This window comes from Muscardinus avellanarius, assembly GCF_963383645.1.
Source record: "Muscardinus avellanarius genome assembly, chromosome: 3".
In the NCBI taxonomy this organism is placed as follows: Eukaryota; Metazoa; Chordata; class Mammalia; order Rodentia; family Gliridae; genus Muscardinus; species Muscardinus avellanarius.
This window is the reverse complement of record NC_137788.1, coordinates 111,398,893-111,414,266: the sequence shown is the minus strand read 5'-3', so window position 1 is coordinate 111,414,266 and position 15,374 is coordinate 111,398,893. Positions and strand designations below refer to the sequence as shown.

The 15,374-nt window shown below is 45.1% G+C and overlaps 1 protein-coding gene across 1 annotated transcript; it reads right to left on the bottom strand.

Annotated features, from left to right (window-relative positions):
* Positions 1–6,111: 6,111 nt before the first annotated feature.
* On the bottom strand, positions 6,112–7,053 carry LOC308259403 (olfactory receptor 10J3-like; the record flags this gene model as incomplete). The annotated part of the gene is made up of 1 exon (XM_080690374.1): positions 6,112–7,053. One exon carries the CDS (start codon positions 7,051–7,053, stop codon positions 6,112–6,114), a length of 942 nt encoding a protein of 313 aa, XP_080546500.1.
* Positions 7,054–15,374: the final 8,321 nt, after the last annotated feature.

Below are 15,374 nucleotides of genomic sequence, written 5' to 3'. Positions count from 1 at the left end.
AAAGATAGAGGAGGAGGAAGGCTGAACTTGATTAATGAGGGTCCACATCTGAATATATGTAAAATTATGAATATGGCATGGTTACCAGGGACAATCATTGTTTTATTGCTGGGAAGGGGGAAGGGAAAACAGGGACGGGAGGGGGGAGAGGGCATCAAGTATAGTTTAAATGTATACCATTTATGTTCAATAAAAAATAAAAAATAAAAAGAATTGACATTGGTATTCTCACGTGTGTACCGAGTGTCGGTGGAGGTGTTTCCCTTTCTGATTCTCTCTACCACCCCAACCAGAGGCCCCTCCCTGGCTCCACTGGGGCTTCTCCACATTCTCTAGCAGCCTGATGGCTCCCTAGCTTCTGCGCTTGAAAGAAAACAGAAAATACACGACCCTTCACTTTCTTTCATTCATTCATTATTTAGTTTATAGGTACTGGGGATGGACCCAGGGGCATTCTACCTCCATGCTACATTCCCAGTCCTGTTTTTTATTATTATTCTTTATTTGGAAACAGGGTCTCACTGAGCTGCATAGGGCCTCACTCAGTACCTGAGCCTGACGCAAGCCTGCCATCCTCCTGTCTCAGCCTCCCGAGTCCTGGGATGATGACAAGCATGGGCCGCCATGCCCAGCTCTGACCCTTCAATTTCGGTGACTGGACATTTTCAGAACCTTAATGTTCTGTCCTTCGGGTTGCATCAGTAGATTAATTAATTAACTTGTCTATTTATTCATTCATTTATGGGTACTGGGGATTGGACCCATAGGCATTCGACCTCCAAGCTATACCTTCATCCCATTTTTTATTTTATATTTGGAAATACATTCTCACCAGGTTGCTGAGAGCCTTGCCGAGTTGCTGAGGCTGGCTTTGAACCTGTTAATCCTCTCCATTTATCCTCCCAAGTACTGGGATTTTATGCATGCACCACCACACCTGGCTCACATCAGCATCAGTAGTTTTAAAAGCTCAGTGGGAACCACTGGGTCTAGGAGATCTCTTAAGTGATTTCTGGCTATAATATTTTGGGGCTTTATTATTGTAGAATAATAAAAAAAAATCAGTACTGTGTAAAAAGAATCACGGAGTCACACAATCGTAGAACTGAAAGGCAATATAACTCCCCCAGTAGCTCTGTCTTACCCAGCAGTCAAGCAAACGGTGTTAGTTTATTTGGCCAAGAGTGGTGGCTCACACCCACGACCCAAATACTGTAGAGGCTGAGACAGGAGGAGCTCAGGTTCTAGGCCAGCCTCAGCAACTTAGAAAGACCCTGTTGCAAAATAAAAAATAAATAAAATAGGCTGGGAGTGTAGCTGGGAGGTAGAATGTCCCCTGGACTTAATCCCTAGTACCCCAAACAAAAACAAAATAAAAAACAGAAGTGGGGTGTAGCTCAGAGATAGAATGCTCCTGGGTTCAATCCCCAGTACCAAAAAAAAAGCAAACACCACACACACACACACACACACACACACACACACACACACACACACAGCACTGGTGAACGCTGGCTTCACCTTGAGCCCTTTCTACCACAATTATAAGTGGAGGCCGTCCATGCTGGCCCTTGCCCTGTGGCTTTGCCCTTGAGCACACAGGCTAGAGGAGTAGTCAGGGACTGTGGGAAAACACTTAGCTCTGCTGAGAGATCCAGCACGTGCAGAGTGGACCCAGTCTTGAGAGTGGTTTCTCTCTGCCCCTGGGTCCCACATCATGCTACACATGAAGGACCATGTTGGCCTTTCTCTTAAGGTATGGAAGCAATTTCTAACATGAATTATGTTTCTTGTTGTATCTACCTTCTATTCCAGCCGACCAGTATATGAGTTTACAATTTGTTATCCCATTGTTGGTGGTGATTCTGTTTGTTGTGGACACAGGGCTATTTGCGTCCACCAAGCAGCAGTTCAAATCTCTCTCGAAGATGAAGGAGACTAGAAAAGACAAGAAACTTTCAGACCCGCTTCCTAAGGCAGACCCCCCCCCCCAAGGAACTGAGGCCACTGCTCGGGAAACCATCTGCAAAAGCATTTTTATTCGTTACAGCGTCATCAGTGGCTTCTCCATTGTCGAATGCAGCTCGCAATGTACATAAACACGTCTTTGCTCATGGATTTGTAGAATGACTTCATCCAATCAACTGCGACGGCTTAAGCGCTCAATAAACGTTATTTGAATGAAGGAAAGCGTGCATGTAGATTCATTTCTCGGCATTTGTAAAAGAGAAGCACAATTTGAATTTAAAAAGTGTCAAGTAACATGATATTTTCAGGGTTTTAAGTCTTATTCGTTTGTTTGTTTTCATCTAGAAGAAAGAACCGTGATGATCTGATTAAAAGTGTCCTCGTGAAAGTAGGAGCTAGGAATGAGGAGACATAGTCAGATGCTGGTGAAGTGGCTTTTTTTTTTTCCCAACTTCTTGTGAGGTGCTTCTTACTGTCAACTGTGGTCCTGAGCCACAGGACCCCAGGGATTAATTTTACTCCAGGATTCACATAGATTTCTTTCACCCTCGCACATTTCCCAAGCTCTCGTATCAGCCCTCTAATATCTCCAAACTTGAATACTAACTCTGTCAAGTATCTTGACAGATCATCTGACCTAAGCATCAATGGAGAAATTTCACCAAATAATAATAACCAGGACTCTTGGCGCTGAGAGGAGTATAGGACTGAATAAGTTTTCAGGCCAATGAAATAGACAGCTTGGTTCATTTATGTTTTATTTTGTGCTATATCAACATAATGGTCAGCAAATGCCCAGGTCTGCCAGGAGTGAGTGGAGTTGAGTTTCTACATCTCCACAAGCCAAGCATTCATTTCTCACAGGTATGGGAAGGGAGGAGAGTGGCCCGGGGTGGGATGTGGAGGGAAATACACCAAGTAATGTGTGGGTGGATGAATGTATCACTTTGAATCTGTCTTGTGTAGTTATAATAGACCAATAAAAGTATGCTTAAAAAAAGCCATCCATTAGAAAAAGACTAAACTGCACAGGAGACGACACAGATCTAAACCTTGATTCTTCTACTTTTGGGGTTCATACCCCCCCAAATCTTCTCATACCTCCATGAATCTTAGTATTGCATTGATAAAAATCTTAATAGCTATCTTATCTGTCTCTGCTCTTGTCCCCAATCCCATGGAGAGGGTTAAACTGAGGACACAGAGAAATCCTGAGAGAAGAAAGGCACAGGTCAGGGCTGAATATACGTTGTGGCAGTCAGAGAGTGTATTCCAGTAGATTATCTGCGCAGCTCTGCTCACTTACTGACCTAGTCCACGCCCGCATCTGGTACTCCATCAACCTCCACCACATTTTCACCAAAATATTTTCACGAAACAAACATGCCCAGGGTTGCTACCGGCTTCACTGTACATCCCCTTACGGTACCCACAGTCTTTCCTTTTTTTGAAAACCAGAAAGGCGTAGGCCCAGCTGCAGTCTTTCCTGTTTCTGTTGTTTTCAGCCCAACCCTTAAAGTAGTGCTGCTCTCACTGGAAAGTAGAGGCACCAGGTTCCAAGGAAAATCAGATTGCTCATGGAACATTGTTTTGGGAGACAAAAACAATTTAACAGACTTCAGTGGAGTCTGAGAAGAAAAAAAAAGTATCAGAGTTTTATTTTTAACCAATTACCAAGAAGATAATACTGTTCTTCTGACAACTAAATGGAGTCCCAGAGAAGCTGGCTCAATAATCATGATGTGAGTGTTTAAAAATAATCTGGATACAGGAACAACTGACCTTCTGCTTCCACTAGAATACATAATGGCTAAAAAAATTGAGCTCTCACCTCAGGTCAACTGATGTCCCAGAAATGGGAGCCTGAAATGCTGCAGGTTGGATCTCCAGGAAGCGATCACAGCAAAACTCTCAGACCGTTTGCAGCCGGGAGCTCTGGACCCAGAAAGTCCTTCAACACCATCTCACGGAGAAGCAGTACCCCAAACTAGACAAGTCATCGAAGGCAATAAACTCCCCGAAGGAAAAGTGAACTTGGAGGAGGCAGCTTCTTCGCAAAGGACAGTCCATGAACAGTCCATGATTCACAGAGAGCCCAAGCTTCCCCCAGCACCTGAGGAAATGCATGAGTGGGTTTTGTGGGTGCCAGCTGGGTGTATTATCAGCCACCAAGCCCAACTTCGGAAGGGACATGGTGTTGCTTTGGCACTCAGGCCTTTACCAAACAGGTTTGAACCAAAGGAATCAGAACCAGTAAGCAAAGGTGTTTGGATTGTTTTAACTGAACTCACAAGAAATGAACTCACTCTATCATTCCTGGAAATCTGGGCACTAAAGCAAAGAGATCTTTGATCCCCAGTCAGACTTCATAGGCCAGTGTTGTTTGCAAAGGGACATGTGTTAACTTGAGTTAACAGATAGGTTTATGTCCACTGACCTGGCCCATCCCCAGCACCCAGCAGATTTGATGACGCTTTTGCAAGTGATGGCTTGACTCTGGAGGCTCAGATGGATTCTGGATGCCACAGCAGCCATGCTTGAAACTGCCTGTGTGCTTGTTCCTCAGTATGGAGACCACAGTGAAAGAGCCAGAGGATCCTTGCTTGCAGCAAACCATCTCACTGTCACCTCTCTAATGCGCAGTCATGAAGCACTTTTTAAAACTCGGGTTTAAGGTTGAGACTCTCCAAACAGAAACTGTTGAAAAATTAACTGCCCAGGTTTAGGAACTTTTTTGCAATCTTTTTAAGTCAAGCTTCAGACTTCTGTTAATTCATAAATTTCTCCCATAGTTAAAGGGCATGTGTGTTTAACACTACGTCAGAGAGCTTGGCTCTACTCTGCAGAAGGTTGGCTTCTCCACGCTCTGCAACAAACACTAAGTTGGGTGCCTGGTCTCCTGTTTGGTGTGAGTTTTCTCATCTGGCTGTCTTAGGACTAGGGACAGTCATCCACTGCGTTCTCTGTATCTGTTCTCTGTATCTGGGGTTCGGTGTTTTTCCCATGTTTACTGGACTTCGTTCCACCTTCAGAGACTCCCCAGGTTGCGATGGGATATAAGCGATTCACTCAAGTAGAACATAAGGAAGCCCTGTACGGGTCCATCCCCTGCTTCCTTGGTTAAGATGCCTGTATGCATTGCTAAAAAAAACAACCACGGAGGACTCTTGGTGAGGTGATCTCCAAACGCTTTATTTGCCAGCTTCCTAGCCTTGTGCTGGACTCTGCCTTACTAGATTGAGTGAAGAGTCTGAAAATATCCTTGGGGTGTGTCTTGCTGTGAGCAGATATTTGCATGAGTGTGCCTGGGTTTGAGAGACTCGGGCGTGTGAATCTTCACCTGTGTTCCTGTGTGTACATTAAGCCATTTTCTCACTCCCTAGAGCAGGAAATGAAAAGCATGATTCCATAAGAGAAAGCTTCAAAGCCGGGCAGGGTCACACATCCTTGTAGTCCCAGTACTTGGGAGGCTGAGACAGGAGGATCGTGGTTCATGGAAAGCCTCAGCTACTTAGTGAGGCCCTCTGCAACTCAGTGAGACCCAGTTCCAAAATAAAGAATAAAAAATAGGGCTGTGGGTGTAGCTCAGAGGTAGAATGCCCCCTGGGTTCCATCCTGAGTACTTTAATAGAGGCAGCCTTGAGCTTCAGCATGCAATTACATCTAGTTTCTTGCTTGCTTGCTTGTCTGCCTGCCTGCCTTCTTCTCTCCTTTCCTCCCTTCCTTCTTTTCTTCCTTCCTTTCTTCTTTCCTTCTTTCCTTCCTTCTTCCCTCCCTCCCTTCCTTAATTCCTTTCTTCTTTCTTTTCTTCCTTCCTTCTTTTCTTGTACTGGGGATTGAACCCAAGGGTATTCTACCTCCAAGCTACACTCCCAACCCTTTTTTAATTTTTTATTTTGAAACAGGGTCTCGCTAAGTAGCTGAGGGTCTTGCTAAGTTGTTGAGGCTTGTTGGCCTTGAACCTGCCATCCTCCTGTCTCAGTCTCCCAAGTACCAGGGATGACAGGCTTGTGCCAACATGCCCAGCTGAGTCTCTTCTTCTTGGTTCTATAGGTAAGGACATTTTTATGAAGTAGCATAAAAGTTAATGCATGTCGATAGAGACACAAATAAATAAATTAATGTCTTCACATGCTGTCCTGCCTAAGAGGACAGGGGCTTGCACCCCATGGCTCTGCGCAAAGCGTCCTTGACCTCCTTGTTCCTCAGGGTGTACACCACAGGGTTCAGCAGGGGCGTGATGACAGTGTAGGTCACCGAGATGAGCCTGTCCTGCCCCAGGGAGCTCTGAGACTTGGGCTTGAGGTAGACAATGGAGGCGCAGCCGTAGTGGACGATGACCACGGTGAGGTGGGAGGCGCAGGTGGCGAAGGCCTTCCTCCTGCCCTCAGCAGAGGCGATCCTGAGGATGGCGGAGATGATGAGGACGTAGGAGATGAAGACCAGGCCCATGGGTAGAACCAGGACGCAGACGCTGACGACCAGGTTGACGATCTCGTTGGCAGAGGTGTCTGCGCAGGCCAGCTTCAGAAGGGGCCTCACGTCACAGAAGAAGTGGGAGATGACGGAGCCGTCACAGAAGGACCGAGAAAACACCGATGTCACTTGGACAATGGCCATACCCAGGCCTATTCCCAGGGAGCCAGCGGCCAGCTGGACACAGGCCGTCTTGCCCATGATGACTGAGTACCTCAGGGGCTTGCAGATGGCCACGTAGCGGTCGTACCCCATGGCCGTGAGCAGGAAGCAGTTGTTGATGCCAAAGGTGAGATAGAAGAAGAGCTGGGTGGCGCAGCCTTGGATGTCTATGGGCTGCCGAGGTCTCAGGAGGCCAGACAGCATGCGGGGGATGATGGCCACCGTGTAGCAGGTCTCAGAGACCGACAGTGAGCTCAGGAAGAAGTACATGGGGATATGGAGGTGGCGGTCCAGGCCAATGATGGTCACAATGATCACGTTGCCCGACAGAGTCAGCAGGTATAGCATCAGGAAAACAATGAAGAAGGCGAGCCTGTGCTGCCAGCCAAAACCGGAGAAGCCTTCAAAGATGAACTCAGTCACACACGTGGAGTTGAGCATCAGCATCGAGGTTGATCTAGGTTGAAAAGATCTGACCAAAGACAAGAGCGTGTGATGAGCCAGCCCGAAACGGCACGGGACCGTGGCCATCAGCGAAGAGGGTGTCCAGCCTCTGAGCTGTGCCTCCGCCTCAGAGGCCAGCAATGCGCACCCGCCCAGCCTTCCTCTTTGAGCACCCTCTTGGTTATTGCAGAGGTGGTAATGGGGATTGAACTCAGAGGCCATCTCCCTCTGAGTTACATCCCTGGTCGTGCACCTGTTATCCAACCCAGTACTGGGGTTACGGGCTTGCCTACAGCGCTCAGCCTGCCCACCCTCTTTGGCATGGCAGAAAGGTGATTCTACTGCCGTGGGAATGAGGGCCGAGAATGAGACCGGAGGGAGAGTGGAAAAAGAAGTAAATGAAAGGAATTTGTAGAAACAGCTACCGGATTTCAATTTCTTCTTCTTTTTCATTTTTTTTTTTTAGTTTGCAGTATTGGGGATGGAACCCAGGGGCATTCTACCTCTGAACTATGCTCCCACTCCTTTTATTCTTTATTTTGAAACAGGGTCTCACTGAGTTGCAGAGGGCCTGAATTGCAATCAGGACATCAGAGAGATATTTGCACTCAGATTTACCGGAGCATGATGGGCCTCAGACAAATTGCAGAATCTACCCAGATGTCCCTAGAAAAATGAATGGATAAAATAAATGTGTCTATAAATATCATGGAATATTAGTCGGTCTTTTAAAAGAGGGAAATCTATAGTTTGCAACAACGTGGATTAACCTAGATGATAAAATGCTAAATGAAGCAAATCAGACTTGGAAGAAAAAACACTGCACGCTTTTGCTTATATATGATACCAAAAACAGTCAAACTAATACAGCAGGGACTGGGTGAGGAGAAGAGGGAGCTGCTTTCAGCTGCTATCATTTGGGTGATGAGACAAGAATTTGTTCTTAAGATAAGCTCTATAGCTTAGAGCATCCAATCAACCATACTGCATATATACTTAAAAATCTGCTGAGAGGGTTGATATCACATTAAGTGTCTTATCAGAGAAACAAACATACCAAGAGACGCAAAGGTGCAACTTGGCTTTGATTGTGAGGATGGGTTAGGGATGTTTGCCTAGGCTCAAACTCATGGAGGGTGTGCATCCAATCTATGCAGTTTATTGGATATCAATTGTGTTTTAGTAAAACTGTTTAAAGGAAGACATATTGAGCTGTGAGTGGCGGCGCACGCTTATAATCCCAGCATTTGGGAGGCTGAGACGGGAGGATCACGGTTCGAGGACAGCCTCAGCTATTCAGTGAAGCCCTCTGCAACTCAGTGAGACCCTGTTTCAAAATAAAGAATAAAAAACAGGGCTGAGGGTGTAGCTTGGAGGTAGAATGCTCCTGAGTTCCACTCTCAGTACTGCAAAAAAAAGAAAAAAATCCACTACTTGAGCTAAGTGTGGTGGTACATGCCTGTAATCCTAGTACTTGGGAGACTGAGACAGAAGGATCGCAGGTTTGAGGCCAGCCTTGGAAATTTAGTGAGGCCCTCAGTAACTTAGTGAAACCCTGTTTCAAAATAAAAAATAAAATATTCCGGGGGAGGGGGTGTAGCTCAGAGGTAGAATGCCCCTGGGTTCACTCCTCCGTACCAAAACAAAACAAAACAACGACATAGCTGCTAGATCAAGTTAGCGAGCTGGGTCCAGGTCTGGGGAGAAGCAGTAAGACACTGAATGTGTGCAGCTCTTTAGCTCCTCCTCACACATCTTAAGTCCTCCAGGCACCCAGGAAACAGCCAGCTGGCGAAGGATGGAGACCTCGGTGGTCGGCATCTTCTCAACACCATCAGCAGCCTCCGCTACCATGTTGCCTGCCGGGGGCCGACAGTGACTTCTCTTCTCAGGTCCTCGCCCAGTCCCAACCCCTGCATCCCTAACCCCACACTGCCATCGCCGCGATCCTGAAGGACCAGGCTACGCGGGACATCTCTGCTCGCTCAGCTTCCCACAGACCCTGCAACAAGCATCCTCCAAGACCATGAGAAGCGATTTCACAGCACCGTGGGGATTTTACTCCTCTTCTTGAATTCTAGCCAGATGCAAGGAAGGTCTTTCCAGGAGCCTGAGGGTGACCTTCAAGGAGGACCTGGACTTTCCCAGGGCGACGGCAAAGACTCAATCCATCAGTTAGACAGGGACCCGGCGTCTCATGCCTGACTTCAATTCTGCACATTCCAAGCTGTGCTAGGGACAGAAACGAGCTGGCCCGTGCACGTTTTGTCTTACCCCAAGGGAGCCAGAGTGGGAGACAGCACTGGAACAGCTTTATGCTTGCTCTTCGGCCAGCTCTAGAAAGCTGAGTCAACTGAGTTATCTCTATTCCATTTACCGCCGGTTCCAATGATGGCCCCTCCTCAAATTTCTCTCTGTCCCCTCCTCTTTTTATTTGCCTATTTATTTATTATTTATTTCTTTACTTATTTATTTTGTTAGTACTAGAGGTTGAACCCAGGGCATGCTACTTCTGAGCTGCACGCCCAGCCCTGTTTTATTTTATATTTGGAAACAGGGTCTTCCCAAATTGCTGAAGGTCTTGCTAAATTGTTGTGGCTGGCTTCAATTTGGTAATCTTCCTATCTCAGTCTCCCAAGTACTTGCATTACAGGTGTGTGGCACCAAGCCCAGCCCCCCCCCCTCATGTGGCCGTAACACCGAGCTCTGCCACCCAGCGGCTCTGCGCTGCAGGACACAAGGCTCCCGAATCGAGCCCCCCCCCCCTCTCTCTCTATCTCTCTCTCTCTCTCCTTCTTTTCTTTTCTTTCTTTCTTTCTTTCTTTCTTTCTTTCTTTCTTTCTTTCTTTCTTTCTTCCTTTCTTTGGTAATGGAGTTTGAACCCAGGGACATTCTACCTCCGAGCTACACCCCCCAGCCTGACTTTTTATTCTTTATTTTGAAACAAGGTCTCACTAAGTTGCAGAGGTCCTCACTAAGTAGCTGAGCTGGCATCAAACCTGCCATCCTCCTGTCTCAGCCTCCCAAATACTGGGATGACAAGCGTGCAGCACCACGCCCGGCTCACGTTATACTTACAGCCAGCATCCCGCTCTGATGAGCCTCCCCAGTCCTGGTACGACTGAGCTGGCCATCCATCCCCATCCTCACCTCAGCTCACCTTAGTCCACGACTGGCTGCCGGCTGCTATCATCATGGTCTTTTAGACACCTGCTCGCAGAGCCCCCCAGAGTGAGTTTCCTGAGTAGCACTTCAAATTTTTAAGCACAATATTCAAACTCATTTGCAAATTGATTACAGTACGAGGGCCGGGTTGTCATGAGGATTAAACAGGTTAATGTATTTGAAGAATCTGACCCGGTACCTGAAGCACTGGAAGCCCTTGTGAGAGAGTTGTTTTGTTAGTGGCTATTTTTTTTTTTTTTCCTTTTCTGGCTTAAGTTTGTACAAGGAGCTGAGTAGGAGAGGAGGAGGGGGGTTCCTTCTAACCTTCTGGGAGTGCGAGCAATCCCTTGTTTGCTCTAGCCTCAGTTTTAAAAATGTTACACTTGTCTTTTATTCCCTCCTATGAATTTGTCCAAGGGAGAAAAGCCTTTCTCTCTCCTTTTTTTTTTTTTTGGAGGGGGGATGGAAGCCAGGGGCATTGTACCTGTGAGCTACACCCCCAGCCCTATTTTTTAGTCTTTATATTTTATTTATTTTCCTTGTGGCACTGGAGGTGGAACCCAGGGGCTTTTCTACCTCCGGGCTACACTCCCAGGCCTATTTTATACTTTATTTGGAAACAGGATCTCACTAAGATGCTGAGACCCTCACCAAGTAGCTGAGGCTGGCTTCGAACCTGCGCGATCCTCCTGTCTCAGCTTCCCAAGTGCTGGGATTACAAGGGTGTGCCACCACACCCAATGTATTTTTTATTTTTGAAACAAGGCCTCACTGAGTTGCAGAGGGCCTCACTAAGTATCTGAGGCTGTCCATGAACTGCAGTCCTCCTGTCTCAGCCTCCCAAATGCTGGGATTACAAGCTTGCGCCTCCATGCCCGGCTGAGCTTAGATTCTTAAAAAGCTGTTGAAATAAGACAGGCCTTCCAAGTATTTCATGCCCCTCTTTTCTGCATTAGGCCATTTGTCTCCATTTCCAAAATCCCAAAGATCATATTCTTTCCCCAAGACCGTGGCCCCATTCGCACTGCTGTGGGAGCGGCCAGTCTGCTCTCTGGTGGACGACCGCGCCCCCTCTTGATGGGTCAGGAAGGCACTCACCAGCCAGCCTGCTCCTCGGTTCTTCTAGAGAGTTGAGCTCATGCCAGAGTTACCTCCAGCACTCTGCAGATTTCACTGCCTGAAATCATAGATCATTGATTTTTACTAAGGGTGATAAATGTTTTCCAAGATTTTTGTCAATGCCCTTCATAAAATCCCATAAACCCCACCTGTCAGTGAGCTTTTGGCCACTCTGTAAAGCTAGGTTATCTTACTGAATAATCAGAGTTTCCCTACTGCGGGGTCAGTGAGTCTTACTGAGCAGAGTTGTGCTTTAGCAAGAACTCCCCCATTAGCTGTCAAATCTCTGGGCACCTCCCAAAGTATGGTCCTAAAAAGCGACTATTTACAGAAGAAGGGGACAATGCCTCTTTCAATCTCCCTGTGCCCGAGACCAAAGGGAAAGGCAGAAGACGTCGTTGATATTCCCCTGAATTTTCTTAGCCTTGCCTTTGAGTCAGGAAGCAATAGTTATGATTGGGGGTTCTTAATAAGGTACCAATCTTCTGTCCCAAATACTGGGTCTTTCCCTCCAACAAACAGTTCAGTTCCCCAGTGGTTAAGGGCAGAGGCCTCAAGACAAGCAGGAAGTGCCTGGGGACCTCGTTACCCAGCCCAGAGGGCCACACTGGAGTCGGCTAAGCTATGAGAAACACTCTCTGGGGGAAAGGCTCATTTTCCTCCTGGAAGCGGGCCACAGTCCTGTTGGGATCCATGTTCTGTTGTCTGTCCATTTCTCCACGGCAAAGGTAGGGGCCTAAAACCTGTGGAATGACTCTTTGTATCCAAGAGCCTAGAAGCGGCAGCTGTCAAGTGGGTTTGAGCCTGGATCCCGGCTGCCAGGTTCACAAGAGGATCACGTTCGGGCACTCTGCCGCATGAAGTCAGTGGAAAGTCTCTGGGGAGAATCGTCCTTTCAGCCCCTGAATTCTTCTGCGTGGACTTTTATGCGTTTACACGGATATTTCTAATCTCTGCTCTGACGGCCACACACTGACATTGATTTAGGCACCTTTAGCTCCGCCGGGCTCCAGGCCCTGGCTGTGGCAGATCACCCTCCACCTACCCCATAAAACTCATAATCTTTAAAATCTTAATCTGGAGGTGGCCCAACTGGACTTCAGTATGTGTCTACAGTCTTAAAATACACAGAAGTTGGCCCTCCACTGTCACCCGGGTCTAATTCTTTAATCATTTCTTGGCAGTGATTTTATGTTTCTAACAAGATAGTGTATACATTTAGGTAGGAAGTCTTTATAGTTCATCTTTTTCCTCTTGGTATACCTACAGTGGGCTCTTTTTAAACAATAACTGTTAATGGCTGTTCTATATTGTTATTATATGCTGGGTCCATGACTAAGAACCTAAAGACATTAACTCATTGTATGCTAGCAACAAACCAAAGGCAGCATAACTCTATGTGTTTTTCAAAAGAGAGCCGGGTGCAGTGGCGCATACTGTTAATCCCAGTACTTGGGAGGCTGAGACCTAAGGATAGCGATTTGCGACCAGCCTCAGCTACTTAGTGAGGCTCTCTGCAACTTAGTGAGACCCTGTTTCAAAATAAAAAAGAAAAGCCAGGCGTGGTGGCACATGCTTGTAATCCCAGCATTTAGGAGGCTGAGACCGGTGGATCATGGTTCACAGACAGCCTCAGCTACTTAATGAGGCTCTTTGCAACTCAGTGAGACCCTGTTTCAAAATAAAGAATAAAAAATAAGGCTGGGGGTGTAGCTTGGAAGTAGAATGGTCCTGGGTTCCATCCCTAGTACTGCAAAAATAAATAAATAATTAATTAAATAAATAAATAAATAAATAATAGATAGGGCTGGGGTGTAGGTCAGAGGTAGAATGGCCCTGGGTTCTATCCCCAGTACTGCAAAAAAGAAGAAGAAAGAAAGAAAGAAAGAAAGAAAGAAAGAAAGAAAGAAAGAAAGAAAGAAAGAGGAGAAAGAATGAAAGAAAAAAAAGAGAAAGAAAGAAATAAAGAAAGGAAGGAAGGAGAGAGAAAGAAAACACACATAAAACACACACACACACACACACACACACACACACACACACACACGGAATGGGAGAACTTTCTCTCCTCCATTCCTAGCCTGAAGCTACAGTGAAGGCAGGAGACATGAGCTATGCTCTACGGAGGCAGTAAATAGTCATGGAGCTGAGATTCCAGAGGGAATATGTGGAAATGTTAACCGGCTAGTCACTTCTACTTTTTTTTCAGGAACTATAATTTGTTCTTTGTGGTGTTTGGTCAAAAGAACTGACAGCTTAGCAGCTCATCTGGCAATCTCCATATGCTGCAGGGATGCGTCCTACTTGAAGGGATAGGTTGAAAATAAGTTAACCCTCATGAGACTGAAACTAGCTTCAGGCTAGCTCCGTCTTTAGGCAGAGGAATGTGATCTTGTCCCTTGTCGAACAACTTTCCAGGAAGTGAAACAAAATCATGCTAGAAGAAGATAGTGTAATCTAGAGCCTTGATTTTGTCTTGATGGGTTTTTTTCCTTTTGCATTTTGAACGGAGATAAACAAACTACAACCCATCAGCTCGTGAACCCACCACCTGTTTTTGCGCAGTCCGCAATCTGGATAATAGTTTTTACATTTTGTATGACTGAAAATAAATCAGAATGAGAATAGCATTTTGTGATCTGAAAACTTTTATTAAATTTAAGCTTCAGTAACCAATGCTGAAGTTTTTTTTTTTTAACTACAACCATATTTCTTCACTTATGATTTGGTCTATGGCTGCTTTCATGCTACCCTGGCAAGGCTTAATAGTTGCAACAGAGATTATGGTTAAAAAAAGAGACATGTAAATTACTTATTGACTTACCCTTTACAAGAAAATTTGAGGATTCCTGATATAGAATTTTCAGGATGCAATGAGCATGCACCAGACATACCAGGATAAAAGACCAAAAAAAAAAAAAAAAAAAAAAAGAATCAAGGGAAAAAAACACTACATAGAAACAAACCAATAGGAAAACTATATTGAATTTATAAAATGCAACTTTAAGGTAATTATAATTGTGGCAGATTCTTCCTAAGGTGACTGACAGTGGATCACAGACATATATAAACCTTTTTCTTTGATCGTGGCCAGAACTTACCTCTAGCCATTAGAATATGGCAAGTGAGAGATTTCACCTCTCACTTATATCACGAAGAATCTAAGCTTCAGTCACCAAGATGGATTCTTATATAATAAGATGGATTCAAGGACACTCTGATTATGTGTATATGAGACTCTAAACAGAGGACCCAGATAAGCCATTCTTAGCAACCTGATCAAGAAAGTCATAATGTAATAAATGTGTGTTGTTTTAAGCTACCAAATTCAAAGCATTCATTATAGAACAATAGAAAACTACTCATTATGATGTTTAAAAAGATAAAAAATTGTGAATCACAGCAGATAACTGAAAAAAAGTTAAATAAAAAACCCCAGAAGTAAAAAGAATGATAACTGAAAGTAAGAACTTACTACAATATATTAACAACACATCAGAAGCAATTGGAGATAAAGTCCGTGAATTCAAAGACACGTAAATAGAAAGTATCCAAACTGAAGCACAAAGAGGAAAAATAATACATGTGTAAAAGAAAACATAGGAAACATATACAGCCCTGTGTGAAGGTCTAGCTTATGTATAAGTGGAGTGTCAGGTTGATGGGAGTGATAGAATGCACCAGAAGCACTATATGAAGAAACATAGCCATGAATTTTTCAAACTTGAAGAAAAGGTCAAGATATAGGTTCAAGAATAACCTGACTTACAAACAGGATAAAAATGCATATACACCTATAAAATGTAAAGCATATATTAAAAAAACAGCTACAAAAAAAGATAAAGAGACAAAATCCTAAGAGCAAAGATAGAGGAAAGAGACTCATTATTTTCATGGAATAAAAATGAAGTCATCAATTGTCCTTTGAATCATGATAATGAAAAACAATAAGCAGAGGACATCTTCAGAGTGCTGAAAGAAAATACTGCTCAACTAGAATTCCAAACTCAGGGGAATTTTGCCTTTAGGAAAAAAAAGTA